Here is a 22,360-nt window from a genome sequence, read left to right on the forward strand (position 1 = left end):
GAACATGGTGAAATTAAAAGGAGACCGTGGCATTAAGATGTTGATTCTATAAATGGTTACAGAGATTTTTCTGATGCCCACTTGCCTTGCCCTTTTGCCTGTGAGGGCAACTGCTAATGATAATGTCCACATGACTGAACGATTTGTGTGCTCTCTTTTTTACCTCCAAGAATGCTTCAATATGTCAAACAGGATCTAGACTACAATATAGTGTCATATCCATATGATGGCTATTACTCACGCTCAACAGCTGCTCTACAGCACAGTGCATACACGCATGGGCAGACACATGCTTGCTTACTTACTCACATACATCTAAGAAAGCACATGCTGTAAGCCTACTTTCTTTGATTTGAATCTCATTTGCGAGTCGACCTAGGGCGGAATATGGATGCAATGTTCTTCAAATGTGATAAAAAAAGAAAGAAACACAGTCACACATGGAAACTTGTCATTCTGCAGACTCACAAGTCAAGTTGTGTATTGCTGTGTATATGTGTAAATTTATTCAAGCTGTCAAACTATGGAAGCAAATTAGGGTCATTAATATTTTGAGCTTGTGAAATAATGTTGAAAATAAATAATTTCATAGCTTGCAGTTGTATATCACCTTTTGTGTGCATGTGAAATTTTTTTGCATGCACGTACCTGAATGTGTGTATTTGTAAAAAGAGTTTTGCAGCTGTAGAAATATTTTGCACATGTGTGAAAAAGTTTTGTACCCAGATATAATTTGCATGTGTAAAACATTTTTGAAATATTTTGTGTATGTGTAATTAAAATATGTGCAGGGATATTTTCAACAGTGAGGTTTCACACACTGAGAAACAGGCACACACATTTCCTATCTTTGTATGTGACACTGAAGTTACAAGCACACATTTTTGGCCCTGTCTTAATGCCTGTTCTGACTAGCCAATCAGCAAGTTGCTCACTGACCATCCAATCAGAGGAAGTCAAACTGTCCAGTCAGGGGACAGGGAATTTCACCAGTAAGCAGCCTGATTCGCTGAATTAAAAAGTGATTGACAACTTTTCATTTTACAAGCTCAAAATATCAATGACCCTAATTTGCTTCCATATCAAACCTACAAATGCAGCTACAGTATACTAGCTTTCTGTGCTTGACTCTGACCCCTTTAACAGCAGCACACAGAGAAAGAACACAGCCCGACAGCCTATAAATCACACAGGCAAGCATGTAGATTTACTAGTGTAATAATAACTGCACACATTTCAGAGCAGTCTTTTGTAGAACTTTATGAACAGTAGTATGTGTGAACATATAAATACTAATTAAGCAAGTTTAGCTGTGTGTTGGTTACTTCATGAAGAATACATGAAGAAACTGTCCTTTTATCATGTACAGTACATCACCATGTACGCCAACGCACTTCTCTACACCAATATCGCAAGACAACTTTCTGATTATGTGCTTCTGGCTGTGATTCAACTCTGGGAATTACAGTACATATTCATTTGACAAGATTATTCATCAGAGGGCAGACAAATAGCAACTACTGTATTGGCAACCTACTAAGAGATGTTGAAAATGTCTGAAAAGCATAATACCTAAGCTTAGAAAGCACATAAAATCAGACCAATTTACTAATTTGTCATCCATTCTAATTTTTCAGCTATTTACTCCGGGTAGTATGTGTCTCATATAAAGTGTGTTTTGACTGCCAACATTTGGGTTCCTTATACCAAAATAGACATTCAACATTCATATATACACATGCTAAATTTCTACATGTATGGTAGAAATAATTTGCGGGCAGATCATTTCAGTGCATACCTCTGCTACTATAGAGACAACGCACAATTAAATGATGCATTCAATTAGTTATGACAGCTTGACTCAGCATGCTGCCATCTAACATGCCAACACTGGAGAGAAAATATGGTGTGGGATGGCCCTGAATCAATTTGCTGTCAAGATAAATACAGACAGATACAAACAAACACAAAAATGTTGGTGTGTGTGAATAAACTTGAAAACTCATGTAAATGTAGGAGAACTCACAAAGCAAAAAAAAGGAAAAAAAAAGACAAAGCTGCTTTTACTGTTATTCTTTTGCTGACAGTACTTCTTTCCCTGTGAGGCACAGGCACAGCCTCACATGCCTCTCTCTTCACCGAATTTAACACCTCAGTTCCTTGTCACATTCCTGAGCATATGCAGATAAGTCTCTGGCATTTCACACTGGGTGTGCACTGCTTTACAGAGATATGCACACAATGTGTATGCAAACATTGATGGTGGTCCTGAAAATTGAAATATATGACACAATCCTGATACATAACTGAACCTCCATTTTCTACATAAATCGCCCACTATGCTAAAATGAATAAATTCATAAATAACACTGTTGATGTATTTTACAGACGAAAGTTGTTAATGTTCTACTATTTAATCTGTAGACCTTATATGGCATTGCTTCTCCCTTTTAAATCATTTTAAATCTGATCATTGTTCTGCTGTGAAAGGGTCACATATTTGTGGTTGTTGTTTACCCCAACTTCATGTCATTGAAATATGACTAATATATGCTATACATTTCACGTTGTGGATATGTTTTGCATTTACTGGATGCTTGGATTACTTATTTAAGGTAGAGCACAAGTCACTTTCTCTATGCATCACAGGGGTGAACAGCCACACACACCAGGAAACAGCTTGGGGACTTTCTAATTACAGCAGATAAAGTAAATGTTGTGCAGCAACCATCTGACTTATCAGAGCACTTATCAGGTGGATATTTCAGATTCTACATAGTTTCCTTCAGTCCCTTAGCGACAGCTGCTTTGATTCTTCCACAGTGGAAGAATCTTACACATTAAAGTGACTGCCGTAAAACTAGAGGCTCTAGTGTAAGGATTCAAATAAATGAAATAAAACTGCAAACCAGTTTTACCATGCACTGAAGTTACAGTGAAACTACAAATAAATCCCTCACCCTTCACTATCTGGAACATGTGAGTATATACTGCTTGAGTGACTGCATCTTTTTAGGCAAGGCGGGGAAGACAGTAGATGACCTGACACATCACCACATATTTATTACATTTGCATTGATACTGCAGTATAATAGAATATAACATCTATTATTAAAACTTCAATGAATCATTATTAATCGATTTGAATTACAGTACGAATGAGGTGGAAGGTTGCAACAAACAATTATTTTCATTATCGATTAATTTGCTGATTATGTTCTCGATTAATCGTTTTGTCTATAAAATGTCAGACTATAGTGAAAAACCTGATCACAATTTCCTAAAGCCCAAGTTGACATCTTCAAATGTCTTGTTTTGTCTGACCAACAGTCCAAAACTTAAAAGATATTCAGATCACCATCACATAAGACAAAGACAAGGAGCAAATTGTCACAACATTCTATAAAGCGTCTTTGAATTTACATCACAGCCTACAAATTAATGTCAGTGGACAAACTATTAACAGATCATCATCAAACATCCATCACACCCTCAGCCTCATCATCGAGTCACCTCACATCGGATTTATTGAAGCTTATGACCTTTCACTCTGAAGGAAAACGTGTGGAAGTATGTGATCAGGCACACAAAATGCAGAGGAAAAAAATGTAGCTGGAAAATGTTAATGTCCTTTAGAAATGAATATAATACGTCACTGGTCCAAAAACTGAAATCACACAAAAGAAAAACACATTTCAGAGGATGCAAGAAAAAGGCAACAATTTCACGATCAACATCTCTACAACAATTATTTGAATTTTAGTTTAGTTTTGAATTTGAGTTTTAACTGTTGCTTTACAAAGCAAATAAAACAACAATATGCCACTTTGTGGAGTCACCATAATTCCTGCAACCAAGTAAGTGCAACTGCTAGTTCTTGGTAACTGTGTTGTCTTATTTGTCCAATATTTCACACACCAGGGCTAATGAAGACCACAAGCTAACTGACAAATGAAAGCAGAGCAGCTTTGCTTCTATTTTTGAAGCCTTTGTGTGACTGAATGGTAAAGACTGGCTAAATGGAAATACTTTCAATTATTACTGAGAGGCCAGATCGGCTTGCACTGCATGACGTGGGCTGTCTTCCTACAAAGCACCTTGAACACAGACAGAAGCAGCTTCACTAAGACAGCCAGTCAACCTGAATGGCAGTGAACAAAGATGAAAAAAAGGAGAGAAATAGCATGATCCACTTGTGGATTATGAATGAGTCTACAGTTGTTTCAACATGAGATTCTCAGTTCTCACGCTTCTGTGATTCGCTCAGGTCAAGTTACATGTAGCTGATACCTGTCCTTGATTGGTCACAGTTTGTTTACTGGGATAGTTAATGATGCAGTCTTATATAACATCACCTTGACCTATGCTAGGAAGCATTCTCAATGGAAATGACAGATCTCTGTTCCTAGTAGACACTCAAATAAATACGGACAAATACATAGCAGATTACACAGCTCTATTCCTCCATTCTTCATAACTACTGACTGCATTAAGACAGGGCAGTACAATTATTGTAGAACGCATAATTTTGGCTCAATTTGTTTTCAGTTCTCTCCACTTATTATGCAAACAAACCAAAAGAATGTTGAGGGAAAAATATCAACTTCCAAAATCAACTGAATGAAAATTGACCGCAGCCTGCAGAGTGCATGTGCCCTACTGTGGGCTTCTTACACTCTGGGGGTCAAGACAAGCCCTATCCACCACCACACGGTCAAAACAAAGGATGAGCACCGTGAACAAAGAATGCTGACTCTGCACTATCCTCTCAGTTGGCCTGAAAGACAACCACTTGCAACAGGAAACAGAGCTACACGGTGTCCAGTTTCCTGCAAACAGGAGTGAGGGGTGGGGAAATCAATCTTTCTGTATTTAGTTCTGCTTTTTATATGATCCAAGAGCTATCAAATATAACTACCCATATAACCACCCATCCCTGCCTGTGTTATTTGTGTCTGTTTGTTTACACACCTACAGTAATGTAGGTTTAATGAAGGCCATATATTTTCTTTGGTGCATCTGTGTGTGTGTGTGTGTGTGTGTCATGAGTCTATTGTCTGTGTCCTAGGTTTCTGCTTGTCTACAGTATGGTATGTGGGCATAAATAAATTATCCAACCTAGTGTCTGAGTGCATGTGAGTGCACACATGGGTATGTGCTGTGTGTTTAGAGTTTGTTGCATCAACATAACCTCTGAGTCCTTCCTAAATACGGAGTAGAGCAGATAGAGGGAAAGGTCAGGATGAATTGCTGATTTTATGTAGGCTATAATACTTATCCTACTACTAATACTAGAAAAAAAAAATCTTTGCTTGGGAGTTGCATGTGACTGTTCTGGTTGCAGACTTTGGCTTTAAATTTCTATTAAGAAAGTTTAGTTAGTGTTAAAAATGATATATCATTCATTAAAAAACTGCATAATTAAGAATGTAACCATTTACAGGCATACATTTAAATGGTTAAAAATAATTTAGCTGCCAAATATACAACTCTCAGTGTCAGTCTATATGACCCTAAGTCACTAAACTGGACATTGGATCATTAACATCACTGCAATACTTGAAATAATTGTGTAATATTCTCTGTTTAATACTCCTGTGCAATATACTCTGTTTTCAGTTTAAAATTCTCCATTTATTGATATTTATTCATACTTCTATTACTGCTGTGCAATATCCACCGTCTCATAATCATCTTAATAAGCTACACTTAACTAGACAGTACTCATTATTGCACTTATACCGTACAAACTTATCAACCTCTAAATCCACTTTGGTACTTTGGTACGCTTACCTGTATTATAGCATATTATATTTTGATTTGCTTAGTACTTCTATTCTTGTGTGCATTGACGTGACAGTGAGCAGCTGTAACGAAAGAGTTTCCCCTCGGGGATCAATGAAGTATTTCTGATTACCATTCATTGTCTCAAGACTATGATATATGTGACTCCTATACAAAATACTTGCAGTATATCCTGCACTAACAATTGCCAGGCTTGTGGCTCTATACTAAATCCACATACACAAAAATCCATTTGACTTGTAATATTTATGACAAAATCTGATTAAACTATTTACAAATGTGCAGAACGTAGATGACAGACAACTTGAAACAGCAGAGTATTGTAATGTCAAATGAACCTCTCAAACTCAAGGAACATAAGCCAGCAAGGACATAATCGGTCATTGAGAGGCAAACATCAGTTTAGGGTATCTAGACACCATGAGGTGTAAGAGCACACTGCTATGGATGCCAAACACAGGCTCTATGGGTTTTATACGGTTTTCCTCACTAGTACATTCAGTAACAAAGCACTTTCGCAAATGTTCCACTTCCTACACAGCCATCTTGTTACTCCGAGCTGTGAAGAGACTCTTATTATTGTAACAGCTACAATAATAGCTTTTAAATTCAACAGCCAAAAATCAATTAGAGGAATGACATAATTTTTTATACTCTCTTTTTTTTTTTGTCAAAAATGTAGGTAGTAGGTCATTGGACGATGTAGAAAACAGACGAGAAACATGGTAATTAAATTTCGTAGAATTTCACATTTTTAAAAAGGACTGTTATTAAAAAGCTGAAAACTGATATTCTACATCGATCTCTCTAAGGACAGTTTCACAGTTATCATGGAAAATGACCTTGACAGAATAAATTACGCATACAATGAGATGATCAGGTCTCATTCACTGCCAACCTGAAGTGAGCTCATGTGCACATACTGTATGAGTGTGTGTACAGCTTATAATGACCTAGAAAATCAATAACAGCATGGGCAGCCTGAAGTCTATTTCCTGCTATAATAATCTCCCAAATAAAAAACTGTACTGTACTAAATCTGTAAAATGTGAAAGATTCAGACAAGGCCAGTCAAATTAACAGACTGGCTGCTGAAGGCACCAATGAGTGATGTGTATTATCTAGTGACCACATGTACTGTATGCAATATGCTACATTGTGTCAGACTATGTTCTGTTTAATCACTGACAACCAGATGTACAGCAATACTAACAATGTAATTCACCCACAAAAGGGGTTTCCACCCCCTCTCACCTTGGTGGTGTCATCATGGGAACGTTGATAGCGTTTCCAGCGGCAACCGTATATCCCAGTGATACATGACAAACACAGTTGGCGCTCATAGACCTGGAGGGGTTGGTGTTTCACCATGCTCCTTCAGTCAGTCCTGCTTCCAGAGCTCTAACATCCCACTCACTACGAAGTATCCTGTAAGAAAATTAAAAACATATGAAATGTTAGCATTAATGTTGATGCAAACAACATGATTACAAAATGGTGAGACCAAAAAGACCAAATTGAACTAGAGTAACATGTCTGGTGATTTGATAAAAACACACGCCTGGCTTGAAAAGCACCATGTTTTTGATACAAAGCCCAGCCTCAAATTAAGACCTTGTTTCCCAGATCCCGTTTCCAATGACGACTGAGACTGCTAGAAGCTTTCATCAATATAATCAAGGAAGAAAAAAAAAAAAAAAAAAAAAAATGAAATTGAAAAGGGCTTGGTGAACCGACCATCTCTTGAACGTCACATTAAATTACAGTGACAATGAATGTATCCCACAGTCACTACATATCTGGGCCAAAAGGCAGCATGTAGGCCTCATCTCTCCCTTTTATGTCAGGCCCAGAACAAAGGCCAGGCAAACACAAGGCCAACAGGTGTAACAAGGATGTAATAACAGTGACATTTTAGCAAAACCCTTCAACTTACAGTATAAAAATTGATGCATGTTGCTTTGTACAGCTTTAATGGCCAACATGGAAACTAAACCTGCAAGCAGAACAATAATTCTGTGTTGCAATGAACCCAAAAATGTGCACAAGGCCTTTCCATCTTCTCTCCTTCCTTTTCTAGATCTCTCTAAAAACCAGAGGGTCTCTGCATCATGTAATGCTCTATCTGAAATATTTAGGCTAGCAAAGGTCAGTTTCAGGGAGGCATCCTACCCTGGTTCCTGTTCCAGCTCCACTACCCCCTCTCAACGTGGAGGAGCAGCAAAAGATCAAGATACTTTAGAAAAAAAACCCAGCACCCATTTCCGGCCTGTCCAATAAAGTGGAGTTGACCATGGCAGGAAGTAGCAGGCTGTGAATAATTATAACTCAGTCCTCCCCTTGAGTTGCAGCTGATTCAGCACGGAGACTCTGCAATCAGCTATAACAACAATAATGATATTACAGCAGTGCTGACTGTTATCACAAGTTTATCTCACTCTCCAGGGACAAGATGGAGCCTGTTGTGCTGCCGCTGCAAAACACACATCTCCGTTCAATCTGGGGTTGAAAGTGCATCTTGTTATCAAAGCATAAACTGTGCAGAATTAATGATATCTATTTGTAAATGAGAGTCAAACAAACATGTTTAAAAGTGTATATACACAAACACATTTTAACTGGTAATATTCCTTGCATTTTGTGATGCACAGCTAGCACATGGCTAAGTCACATCTGATGTTTCAGAGCATTTCTGCATGTTAACTACACTCTTCCTGCTGTAATCAGGCTGTCTCGGGCTTTGGGCAGCTGCTCATTAGCATCATGCAGCAGTGGGCACGTTTCCTGTTATTAGTAAAACTGCTGGGATGGGCCAGGCCAGGCCAGACCACAAGGGTCTTGACAAGCAATGTGCAAAACTGCTCTATGCCTTGAAAGTGTTAGGCTAAGTGTTACACTTGAATCAACCACATACAGCAGATGCAATTACAAAACAGAGATGTAGCCAAAGAAACAACATTGGTACCAAGCCTAAAAACTGAAGAAGAAAAGCACAAATGCACAGAACAAAATAGCAAAGTAACTAGAGACCATCTTGAGATGGAATCACACCAGCCGCAATGCCAAATCGGTGTGTATGGTGCAATCTCATGACATGAGAGAAGTGAGTGGGCCAAGGGCGTAAAGTGGGTGGGGCAAGAGCCCCTTCCCTACTTCCAGTGCCCTTGCTCGAACCACACCAATCTTCGAACTACACCCCTGTATAGTTTCGTGACTGCATCTTGGACGGTTGAGATGCTATCGCGTTGACAAAATCTTTCCACGGACAGACAGACAGATAAACACCTGGCAAACTACTCAAAACCATTTCTGAGTAGTTCACGCTACAGTAGGTGTCTCCAGGACCACATTTTGCCATGATGACACACACACAGACTCACAAGGTGAAAACAATACCAGCCACACGCTGTCACAGCTGGTATTGTTTTCACCGTGGTGGCTGACAGACCCACTGACTGATACAGGACAGGCTCTGTCAAACAAAACCAGGCATGGTCGGATGAATACAGAGATTCACTGTTCTTTCTACTGCTGGCCCAACACACAATGAGCCAGGGTGTTATCAATCACCTTATCTTACTTGGAGTCTGCACTACTGTATTACCCAACATCAAGCTGTCATGCAGCCACCTTTACGGAGTAGCTACATTGCAGTCTGAGGGATTCAGACCTTAATCAGATCAGGAACTGCTTTTACTACTGGTATAGCAATTATGCTTGTCTGATATTTCTTCTGAATAAATCATGTCTGTTGAACGTATGGAGATCACAGCTTTGTAAGCACAGGTTTCCACTACTCTGACATGTCAAAATATGGACATTGAAAGCACACAGAAGATGCATAGATACTTTTATTTTATAAATTTTTTGCCATTTCAGAAGTATGTTTCCTTCACTTGTTACAGACTTAGTGATGTAATACAACTTAGCAATGCACCACAAAAAAACAAACAAACAAACAAAAAAAAGAAACCGTTCTGATTTAGGTAACAATTTGGTCTTTGATCTAGCACTACTTTCAGGTCAAACGTGACATGTTTTGCCCAATTAGTGGTATAGATCTCAAATTTAAAAAAAACAAAAACAAATGAAATTAAACAAATCAAAATTATTTCCAATTTCTCCATTCATTTCAGCACATAGGCGGTGTAAAAATGAAAATCTAAATAAATCCATTGACAAATAAAGAAATTGAAAATGTGATTTTTAATTAACATTTTGTCTGAACTTCAATGATGGTTGAGTATGATCAACAACTCCTAACATAATGAACAAAAGACAAATATGGATGTGTGTCTGGGCATGCCGGCCAAGCCTTTAAGACTGAAAAACACTTGTGCAGCTGAAGCAGTAGAGCCCCATTGGTGTGTTCATCCAGGCAAAGTAACAACCCCTTTCTGCACCGTCATGTTGTCACTTGTTGACAAATTCTAATGTTCAAACTTGTATCCACAGCAATGTGTCCATGTTGTTACAGCAAAGTGATTGATGCGGTTTATGTTTTAACATGTTTACCTCCAAAAGCTTCCATTCATGATAGTGTCGCAGCCACTTGTATCCTCAAAGTCAAATATATCACAAACATCACTGCTACTTCAATTGAGCTGAACATCAAACAGCCTTTTAATTCCAACTATTTGATGTGAGATATTTTCATAATTAGGCAGAGCAGCACTGAGGCCACATATGTCACCTTGAACTGAGAGGCTCATCCATTTTTTACTTTGTAGTTAATACACCAACCCTCCTCCAGGATGTATAAAGACAGAAGGAAAAGCGCTGCAATTAATCCCTTCATCAGCATTATGTCTTTCCAGAAACTCATTAACTAAATATGACCCAGTAGAGACAATGAAATCCTGAATAAACTGCAATGGATTGGCAGAGCTAAGCTAAATACAGCATTAATAGTAATGTTCTGCACTCGAATCCCAAAAGTAAAATAAATTATAGTCATCCAAGACTCTGCACTAGCACTGTCATATTTTGCCAACATGGATGTGACACCTCAGACCACAGTAGGTGTAAAAGTGTGACCACCATGTGGGCTGCACTGTCACAGTGACTCACTGTGTCACAAACACAACAACTGAGCCACAGAAGCTGGAATGACTGCACACAAAATAAGAACACGTTCCTCGTGCTTAGTTTCATAATCAAACTTTCTAATGAATATATCTACTTTGCCAAGCCTTTAAACACCATTTCAGATCCGGTCAGCTACGTTGCCTCTTTGTGACTGAATTAGATTTAACAAGTGAAATCAAAAAGTGATTAGAGCTTTCCACCACAGGAGAAGCAGCTTTCTCATCTGTCACAAGTTGTCTGAACTTGGTTGAACGAGAAGAGAAGATATGAGGATTGTATGAAAAACCCCTAAACAGCTGTTGTCATCTCCTTTTCTGCTGCCTCATTTCCTCCAATCAAAAGGCACAGCGAGGGAAAACAGTCTGCAGGGGAGGAAATGCTTCAGCAGTTTCCCAGCAGAAAACAGTGTCTTCTTCTGACCAAGGAACTGAGGGAGAGGCCAAGCAGCAGAGAACTATGGGATCGAAGGCCAACCCACTGATGAGAAAGCAAAGCTCCTTAAAAAGGAATAGTTTTTTGTTTGTTTTTTTAAAGAGAGACAAATTATCCTTACTTAAAGAGTGCAGTATCTTTTATAAGAGAGAGTGGACAACATGACAGTAATACCTGTTCAAATGTAATGTAATCCTATACACCAGGTTTGCTTTTATTGCAAATGCTGTGAAGCTTGTAATGTTCAGTTACTGACTCTTAAATTTTACTTCCCATCTTTATTTCAACTGATCTTTTTTATGCCATGGGGTGTATTGTTGTTATATTGGATTGCATTAGTGTATGGTGCTCTTGTTCACATATCACTATAGAGTTGAACCAACAAGTGCGGCTGAACACAGACTGATCTCAAAAAGAGGTGGCATTATAAGCTTCATAAAGGTAATGTTTATTGTAGTACCACTGTCAGGTGTTTAATTTTATTGATCTCTATATTGTAATAGAACATGTAGCTAGTAAGCTGCTGCAGTTTCAATTCAGCCTTCCCCAAAATGACAGAAGTGTCTGAAGTGTTCCCATAAAGGGCAAAAGAAAGTCACTGTGTTCTGCAGCCGAATGATTGCGATGTGGGTCCAAAATTCACACATTTAACTCATTATCTTGTTCTGCAGAGCATCTTAGAACTTCCCAACAAAAGGGGTAAACAAGCATGACAAAGTAGACTTTTGCATGACACAGTGACACTCAGTGTCAAAGCTAAACATTGGAATCAGAAGAATATGTGTGCAAAGGCCAAAAAGTTTGCATTTTAGAATTTTGGCAAAATCAGATGTGAGCACCTTGGTGACACCGACAGTCAGAGTGTAACACAATATATAGTAAATCATTACATAAACAAATTAAAAAATACAACACACAACTATCTACCTGCATTACATTAAGGAATCTAGTCTCCTGCAAATGGACCTCCATTTAATTTTTCCCTGATTCCAGTCAAGTTTGAAAGATCTGAAGTGCTTATGGAGATGTGCAATGGATACCAAGTAAAGGAGCACCATGGAGACTTGGCTGAACCATGTGGCATCAGAAGATGCCTGTGAGGGAGTTGATTAGTGACACATGGGCGATAAAGCCTGTTATAACAAGCAATGAGAGAGTCATTGCATCAGAGCTGTTAAAGCTGGCTCAGCACTGACAGTCGAGTGTTCTCGCTGTAGAGAGTATAAAGTGTTTTTGGCAACATTTAATTTAAGTCATGAAAGATCCATTGCCCCCCAACTCTTGGTACTGGTAGCTCATGCTACACACATATTCTTCTGTTTAATCTAAACAAACCACTGTTGCTGCTTTCTGTAAAGAGAACCCCATCGCTTCCTGTCCACTGTAGGACAGACCTGCAGCACAAGTCTCCAGTGTTTAGAACAGTAGATGTACAGGCTTTTATAAATAGGCCATTGGTTCAGTCATAATTGTGTTGTATCAGTTGGCAACAGTGTAGTAAATTGTATATCCATGTAAATTTTATTTTTTTAAGTTTAACTTCAAGTATCAATTATGCCACAAGGGCAGTGTGATTATCACCTCAGCAAATCTCTAAACAAGTAATCTAAAAAAAGGGAAAAAAGCAGATTTTCATTTGATCAGTCCTAAAAGGCTACAGATTAGCCTTTCATCAGCTATGTAAACAGATGTGAGCACAGGTAATAAAGATAGACACACACACACACTAATGTAGGCTAAGCATCTCACTGCTTTCTTTAATTCCTCTTGCCTTGTGACAAAGCCAGGCAAGTTTCCTGGGAAACCAAAAATCTGGAGAAGTGCTCTAACTGGCCAGGCATAGACTACATATTACATATTACATATACATATTGTCTGTTTGTGCACGAGTGTGGACACTGTCCAAAATATAACTCCTTCAAGTGAAGCAATGGGAAAACTACTACTACTACTACTACTACTACTACTACTACTACTACTACTACTACTACTACTACTAAATTAAGTAAATCCCAGCAGGAAAGTCACAGCACTTGGCTAAGTTTTCTGTTTTGTTAATTTCTTTCCCCTCACACTATAATCACAATTTATTATTGCCTTAATATTACTTTTGGCCCTTACTCCTAATATCCATAATGCAGACTACTTATAAATGTACACTATTTATTAATCTATTCTCGAAGAGTCCCACAAAAACACCTAAATTGTGAATTGTAAAGGCTGCACAGTAACACACACAGTCACAATCTCAGAACCATCTACTGGCAACGATAGCCGATCATGGATGTATAAAGAGAACTGGATACAGCGTTGGAGGCGGGGCTCTCCATTCATTCCTATCGCATGCCTATTGCTCAGTGGCACATGAACCCAAAAAACTTCGACTTCCCGGTATAAAATTACCAGGATATTCGGCATATGCTTCCACATTGTGCGGCCCATAGAGCAAGCACACAAGAAACTCCACCGCCTGAGCTGGCTAACTTCCAGTTTAGCCCTACACTAGACTACAAATGGAAACCAGAATGCTTCCGACACCAAAATCTTGACCCTTGCCTACAGATTCTACATTCATATGCAGATATCGGTTTACAAATATTAACTGCATCATAAAGAAGAGACTGGGAAATCACAACTAAGTTACAACACATTTCAAAGGCATGTAGCGAGCACTATAAAAACTGATGTAATAGGGTTGCATCAACCATGTCAATTGGCTTATTCATGCTAAATGACTTATGAGGCCCTCAAAGCAACGGTTTCATTTAGTTTCTTCTACCGGTATGATGAAAGTAATAATCAGCCAGACAAGCTGTATTCACCATCATGTGCTAACACCCCCTTCAATAACCATGGAGTTGATGAGCAGAGGTTTCAACAATAAAACACCAAGTGAGTTGCTCAATATATTAGAGCATAGGCTAAGCTCCATTTAAGATTTTTTTTTCCTGAAGAAACTTCAGAAAATTTCCTGACAATAATTATCATCCTGACATCAGAAGAGTGTGCTCACTTGAAGACAACAACACTTGTAAACAAAATGGGGTCGCACATTACAAGATTTACTTTGTGGAAACATGAAAAATAATGGTTCAGGCACCACCTGACCCACCAGCATTTGCCCATTTGCTAAACAAAACATTTTGCTTGCGAGATTTAAAAAATTCCAAATTCTGAATTTTCTCTCCAACCATTTTCTATTACATTCTGCTGTGAAACATTGGACAATGTTTACTCCTTGCCATCTTCAAGACGTGACGATCACTTGACAAAGTAACACAATCAGCCAAGCATAGCAGTAAAAATATCAAAACATGTGGAAACTATCTAGACCTTCCAGATGAGGCTGCAAGCTCAGGAAAGCATACAACATACATTTTGGTGGTTTTAAGGTATTGCATGTAATATATTAACAATGCAGTGCAATATAAATGGTGCTTTTTCAATTAGTGCTGCAGTTTGTTTATGCCAATTCATGTAAAAACCCAACAAAAACAATGTTTGGCATATTTCCATCTGATCTCGAATTCAACCAAAAATATTAACAGCTCAACATAAGTTATGAACATAATTCTAACCAAACTAATATCAAATCACTCCCATGAGTCCGTGTGGTGGAATGCAAATAATTAATGGCCACAGCCCAAAGCCCACAGCTCCTGTTCATCCTGAGTCCGACATTTAAGTCCCACCACAAACCACTCTCAAATGGTCCGGTCAGCTATGCCAGTCAATGACAGCTATCGCACATGTTGAAGACAGCTGATTTGTGATAGTGTTGAAAACCTCACTTTCCCCAAGCTGTTCAGTCATAGGCCCATAGGGTGACATTGAAACTGAGCAGGAATCCACTCTATCTGCGCATCTGGTGTTAGTATTAACAGGGCACTTCATAGTTTTGGGAGACAAAATGACTGATATATGGTAGAATAAATCACCGCCATTGATTCAACTTTGTTAGGGCCACCAAGGTTTGACTAAGCACCTACATATAGGTGGGTGTTACAATTAGCAGCCAGCTTTCACAGAATATTGAAATATGAAGGGAGGGATAATGATTAGTTGGCTGCAGGTAAGCAAAAAGCAAGTAAATAAGCACTTACAATGCAGAATTAAGTACATCATGTCTAATAAGAAGCTTGTTCTGATGTTAGGAAAGGTTGATGTCAGGAAAATTATTCTCAAGGTCTAAACTCTAGTTTATGTTTTACTGACTCAGTATTGCCAGGTAATCAATATTTAAAGACTCTGATCCAGAGCAAAAAAAAAGGTGATTTGCACATCTCTTGTTACTTCCTCTCATGCAGGTACAGTAGGTAAGCTGGGAGAGCAGGTGGCTGTAGTTGTGGTGTCAAGCACATCTTTTAACAGAAGACATGAGGCAATGTGAGGCGACACGTCTACAGGTCTTTGTCGGCGCTAGTTCTTTGAAGTCAGCTTGGTGACCTTAAGAACAGTCCTCGACATATTCATTAGAATGAATGCAGTTTCATTTCTAATACAAGACCTGAGGCACAATGAATATTCAGTGACATGAATCGATGTTCCAAGTTTCTCTAGAAGCTTGACGATCGAGATATAAAAACGAGTATTCAACACACACTTCTTGAGAGGCATGGTGCCAGAACATTCTGGCCTGACAAATGAGGATAGAGGGGTATTGCAAAACACTTACATAAGGGCTCTTGGGTGTTAATGTCCTTCCTACTCAAGATATTGGGCAGGTCATGATTTGCATTTAATGATTATTTATTTTGAATGTGACAGATCCATTTATAACAATAGTCTTAAGTAAATGCATTCTCTATGACATTAAGAAAGCTTTAGAAAAAAAAGGCACAGTATTAATATAACTATTAGACAACATAAGGAACAAGACAGCTTGATGGAGCACAAACAACAGCTCACAATTAAGAGAATGTTTGGGGTCTTCTTCTGGCCAACTGAGCTGAGCAGCCTTCACGGTAGCTTACAATATCAAAGTTATACATTAAACCTAAGATTTAAAAGACACACTCCAGGGCTGTGCCATATGAGGTAGTGAGCAGTGCAACTGTAGCTCAAAAATTATTCTAAGGGGAGATACTTTTCAAACTGACCAACAGCATGAAATGACTACTGAAATGTAGTAGTTCTCCCACTAACGAAAACAACTAAAAATCCATACCAAATTCAAATCATAACCTCTTATGTTTCACTGTTTTTTGTCACTGTGTATATTTTGTTACACAAAAGTCTGTCCAATGTCCCATTGCACTAATAAAAAAAAAGAAAGAAAAATAAGTGACTACTGAAAATCAGTTGACCAGTAAAGCTGGTAGGAGGGGTATAGTACAATAACAGCCAGACAATGTGACACTTTGATGATCTGTCAGTTTGATAAGCAATCTGAAAAAATGGCTCAGAGATAAACAGAGGAAAAATTAATCTAATCACAGCCCATCAGTATCTTCAAATTAGAAAATTGACAACAGGAAGAGGAAGTGCCATTACTGTCACTCATTTCCATTATTAGAGCAAAATGAAATAAATGACTGAGAGAAGAGAAGGAAATCCACCCACTCATTTCAGTGTGGACGAAACAACAGAGGTGTAAGTGGGTCAAGTAATATGTGGAGATATTGCTCTCATTTTTCAACTGGAGATAAAAATAATCTTGGCACAGTCCATGAAGATGGGCTTTACCTTAATAAAGCCTCCTTCATGGACTGAAGAAAGGTTTGGTGTCTGAGCAAAGGTGATTTGATGGAGAAGTAAGCTGGCTTGACGCTGCAAGGACATTGCTTAACATAGCAATGTGGATAAATTGAATAATAAAGCCATATTAGGAGCCTTGTGGATGGAGGGGTTGGTCATTATTGATTGATGAAGTGTTTTATACACTGCAAATGTAGTGCTTCTCCCCTGAGGCATACACCAATGTACCATGAAAACAGGAATCTACAGTTCGAGCAACAGCTTTCTTCTAAAGGCGGGAGTATTCCTAATGCCTAACATGCATGTGTTTTGGAGTATGAAGTAAGTGGACACATGTTTTGGTGCAGAGGCATGCAACATCCAACTTCCCAAAGAAATGCCCCAGACAACTTTGAGGGGTCTGAACCCAGCACCTTCCTGCTGTGAGGTGACAGTGCTAACCTCTGATCCACCATGCCACTGTTTAAGCAGCTGATGGTGTGTGGGTTTGAATAATTATCTCCTTAATGACTGGATGACACTGACTCTTGTCTGCTTAATGTATACTTGCACCACGCTTTCTCATCAACTTAAGTACAGGCTGTGATTTTGAATGTCTGGAGGGGGCGTGAAGGGAATCACTCAGGACAGGAGGTGGATCCCACAATGAAGAGTGCCAGGCTATGAAGAGCAAATAGGGTGGACATGTATGAGAAAGCCTGAGCTGAATGTCTGTGTCCATGATGCCCACACAACTTTTCAAGCTGACAAGAATCCATATGCTCTGGGGTCACTTGGCAAAATTTTGTTCTACAGCCATGCTAGTGACTGTGCTTAAGCACTATGGTGCTTTAAGCTAAATGCTAACATATAACTAGCACTCCACACAAAGTACAGTGGAGGCTGATGGGAATGTCATTAGTTTTGCTAGTATTTAGTCATAAACCAAAGTATTGGACCTAATGACGGCCCTTGATGAAAACATGAATGTGTGTACCAAATTTCATGGCGATCCATATAGTATATAGATATTTCAGCCTGACCAACTGACCAACCATTTGCTAACCTGCATTAAGCAACCAAAAGTGACGAGAGTAAGGTGAAAACCAGAGTTTGACAAAACACTATGTAGATATGTTAGGGAGATAAAGACATCCTGATGATAGCCAAAGATATCCAAAAAACATTCAGTGGATAAAGCATGGTGTACTGGAGAAGAGTTGTGCAATGTGATTTAATTTTGATGGACTTGCATTGAAGCTCACACTGGTCTGTACTGTGCTCTCCAAGTAAGGACAAAGGAGAGAAAGACAGCCAGGACGAAAGGGCAGGGGATAAAGGGTGTTTTAAAGAGAGCGAAGGGTAAGAAGATGTCAAACCAACTTGAGTGTGTTGGTGTTATAACCTGCAGCAAGTGTACGACATCTGGATCCTATATTCAAGCCTTATATGTAGAGGTTTCTTTTCAAAAACAGCTCAGTAGTCTCACTTTCATCTGGATTTGATGTTCCTTCACAATGATATTAAAGCTTTTGATAACAAAAACAAGAACTAAGTTTTAAGCTTCCAGGCCCAGCTCATACCAGCAACTGTCAAAATCACAGTTGCAATCCAACACTGAGAATTGCTTGCTTTCTAGAGAGATGTGTAATCACGTTTCAGGTGATTTAAATTAATAGTTATTCTTTGGGCTGTAAAGTTGTAGTAATCAGTGAAATCAGTGACTGTACTCTCTGGATGGGATGAAAACTTCACTTCATGGCACACGGATTTAGTGCTGCCTGGCAGAAAATTTTGGAACAACTTTCAACACTTCAATGCACACCTTTAGCTTCCTGTAATTCAACCTGGGGCAATGCTTCCTAAATGTATTTGCTATGCCCCAATCCCTGCTGTCTGCTGTGAGGCTTAAAGAAATATAAAGCAATAGCAGAAGGGGTTATGCCTGGACCTCTCCTGGCCTGTCTGCCTCTTAGGGTTGAGAGAAAGTATTCTGGGGTTGGTTCCTAATCATAGGTGATACTGTAGTGCTGATACGGTGGCCTGGCAAGCAAACAGCTGACAAAGACATCCGTGGCATGCAGAGACATGGTGGGAATCATTGTTGTGGGCAAATGGACAACTCCATTGGCTTAGTTCACTCGGCCTCCCCAGTCTGACTGTTTTTCATGGCCAAGAGGGAAAAAAAGTAGGTGGACTAGTATGTTTTATCAAGGTGCCATCTGTGTGTCTGCATGAGGGCTCTTCACAACCATCTGTGTGTTGACATCACACTGAATTCTGTCCTCTACTGTGACTGCTGGTCTGAGCTCGAGAGGCAGGGCCAGACCAGCAGGTGCCACCATGGTAAACTTGGTTTTCTGAGAGCAAATCTGAGCTCTCTCCTTATATGAACATTTGGCTTCTTTAATTATATTACAGGGATGATTACATAAAAGCAACAAAACTATTTTATCAGTTGCAAAGAAGTGTTAGGCTAAATACAATTAATAAACTAAAAATCACGAAATAACCAAAAAAAAACTACCGTCTCACCAGTTAAAAAGGATTAAATAATAGCCTTAAACACTTCTCGCATAAAAAAGGGTGATGCAGACACCGGAGGCACTGAAGATATGAAAAACTATAGGAAGGATCTTTCTCATTTTACTAAATGTAAATTTTCTCAGCTACAGAAGTCAGTGTTTGAACTCTGTGGTCTACAATGGTGGGAATATTACCAAGAATGAAAGAAAAACAAGCAGAATTGTCATCAAGTCAAGGAGGTATTTTTTGCCTTTTTTCAAAGGGGAACCTCAGCTTTGCCAAAATAACTGTGCACCTCCCAGTTTGTCTGAGCGTTGGACTTTGAAGAGAGCTCAAGTTGCAAACTAGCAAAGACAGCGAACCAAAGCTTCCAGTGTTCCTATGAAGGTTAAATTAACAGCAATTAGCCATGGAAATTTTATCTGCACAAATAAAGGTGAGACAGAGAAACCTGAGGCGATGATATAAGCTCAGCCCCTCCTAGCCCACTATGTTCTATGATAGACTGAAAAAAGCTGACTAAGTGTGTGATATCACATGCAGATAAAGAGTTGATTTGTCACTTGGTCTTGCAGATAAACAAGCAATTTTCACCATGTTACCCAATCATCAAACTTAGACATGGTGAAGCAAGGCTCCATTGTATGACTGCATGTCATTGATTGTGTGCGTCAACATCCGCTTTGAAAAACCCAAGCATTTCATATTCATCTGCATTTCCATGTCACCTTTAATACTCATATGCCTCATCAATTCCCAACCAATCACAGAATCAGACCAACTCATACTGCAAAAGTCTCACGCACTGCCACTCCTCAGCACCAATTTGACCCCAACTGTTCTCCAGTTCTCCAACTTGTTGGAGTACTAGCATGTACTCTATTACAGCTCTATTAACCCTGTTCAAAGATGGTGAGAAATGTATTAGGAGAAAGGAAAAGTAGCAGTGTGAAAAAATACTGTGAAAATGATGGTCCTCTTCTGAGTCAAGGCTGTTATGTACACAGCCTTGAACCCATGATTTTCTTTCTCATCTTCTCAAATCTTTAAATCCAATTTAGTAACCCATTACTTTTGCATTAAACGTTTGCTATTGCTTCAGTGAGTGGAACCACATGGAAATCTCATGGAGATTTTTTTCATGTGGGCGCTACAAATGAATAGCAAGCGCTTTCAGAAGCGTGCCAGCTCTTTGTGGAGGTTCATTATCCTTACTGGGGATAGGCACAGAAGATAAGTGCATGTGTGTGAGTGAGAGAGAGAGGCATTCAGAGAGGGCTGGACTTGACCTCACTGCTTCAGGGCAGCCAATAACAACAACAGGTCATTTTTTACAAGTTACACTCCCTCTGGATGAGTCTGCACAGCTTTGACAGATCTTACAGATGTGTTTCTTTTGGTACATGAAGATAGGAAATATCCTACAGGATATTGCATCTATTGTAGGATGAGTGTTGGGTATGTTTGCATCTCTTCTTAGAAGCAGTTAAGGGTACAGTACATAAAACATATGAGTATATAGTGGCAGTTACATAAGCAGGGCAAAGCAGAATGGCTGGAACACAGAATCAATACTAGACTCAAATGGACAACAGGGTCAGCTACTGTCTACACAGCGTAGTCTAATCAGCAGCACAACTACTTTCCAATCAGCAGCAATACGCATGAAACTTGAAAGCTAGATAAAGAAGATATGGTTTAAAAGCTCTACAATGTATCTACAAAACTGTGTGTCTAAAAAGAGTTGGTATATCCGGTAAGTGGATTACTGCTGTGAACACAGCACACTGCATTCCTCCCTGTTCTGACCTATTATATCTCCCTCTATTCTCCATTTATTCTCCTAACATAACCTTTCTAAATCAAGGGTGATTTTTAAAGCACTTTTTCCAAACAAGCTCAAGCCTTTTCAGCATGGCTGTACATTTTTTAAACACCTTACCCATATCCCACAAGAAGTGTACAAAATGTATATTTTATGTCACTATTTTTCCAGCTAACCTCAAAATGTCAACCGTTGAATCATTTTCTCAAAGTCCCTCAGCTGAAACTGGAGCGATCTGAATGTCAAGAGGAATGTTTATTTTCTCACGTGGCATACAATGAGTTTCAATGTCATGATCTGAAAACATTTTCATAGTGCTGGCTGCCCTCGGGACAGGAGCCCCACTTACTATGCAGACGCATATACAGTACTATACTGTACAAAAAAAGATGTTTTCAGCACACTCCACTCCAAGGCCCTTCAATCCATTTATAGATGTTGTAAAAAAGCAATAAAAAAAGAAACAGCCTTGCATACTTTTAAAGTCTTGACTCATCCTGAGTCATCATTCTACTGAAACTCTGACCAAATAGGTTCTAAGTAATTATTTACATGCCTAGAGGATGTTAATAAATGTCATCTGTCAACTGGAAGTTTTACCAAAAACAAATAGGTGTTAGCTGTTTTTACTGGAGGAGTAGTAGTGACAGATGGGGAAGTGTTAACACAGTCAAGATGGATCTAACGGTTAGAGACGATGTACCAAATGGATCCTCTCCAATGGCTAAAGTTTTAAAATGATTAAACTCCTACATGTCACTAGATTAAACTTCCTCTGGTGAAGTGCTGCATAACATAAATATAATAAGTAATCCCACGATCTACACAAGATGCTACGAAATCTTTTCTCGGAATACAAACATACCTGGAACATCCAAATGACAAGCCCCATCTTCAAAAGAAAAAAAAAATAATGGTGTCATGAATTATGCAAGTGGAAAGAGAACTGTGTATGAGTAAATACAAATGCACATTTAGCCTTTGTAGCTTTACTTGCATTATGCCACT

General features: G+C 38.9%; 1 protein-coding gene across 5 annotated transcripts in view; it reads right to left on the reverse strand.

Annotated features, from left to right (window-relative positions):
• The window catches only part of gdpd5b (glycerophosphodiester phosphodiesterase domain containing 5b), a 47,069-nt gene that overhangs the window by 23,542 nt on the left and 1,167 nt on the right, over positions 1–22,360 (reverse strand). For 4 of the 5 annotated variants that reach the window (XM_044201798.1, XM_044201800.1, XM_044201801.1 and 1 more), the window contains exon 2: positions 7,060–7,233. In XM_044201798.1, the coding sequence (XP_044057733.1) occupies positions 7,060–7,176 (117 nt within the window). In that variant the 5' untranslated portion in view covers positions 7,177–7,233. Of the gene's footprint in view, positions 1–7,059; positions 7,234–22,217; positions 22,245–22,360 lie in introns of all 5 variants that reach the window. The other variant, XM_044201799.1, reaches the window with a different exon arrangement.

This window comes from Siniperca chuatsi, linkage group LG7 (assembly GCF_020085105.1).
Source record: "Siniperca chuatsi isolate FFG_IHB_CAS linkage group LG7, ASM2008510v1, whole genome shotgun sequence".
Taxonomy (NCBI): domain Eukaryota; kingdom Metazoa; phylum Chordata; class Actinopteri; order Centrarchiformes; family Sinipercidae; genus Siniperca; species Siniperca chuatsi.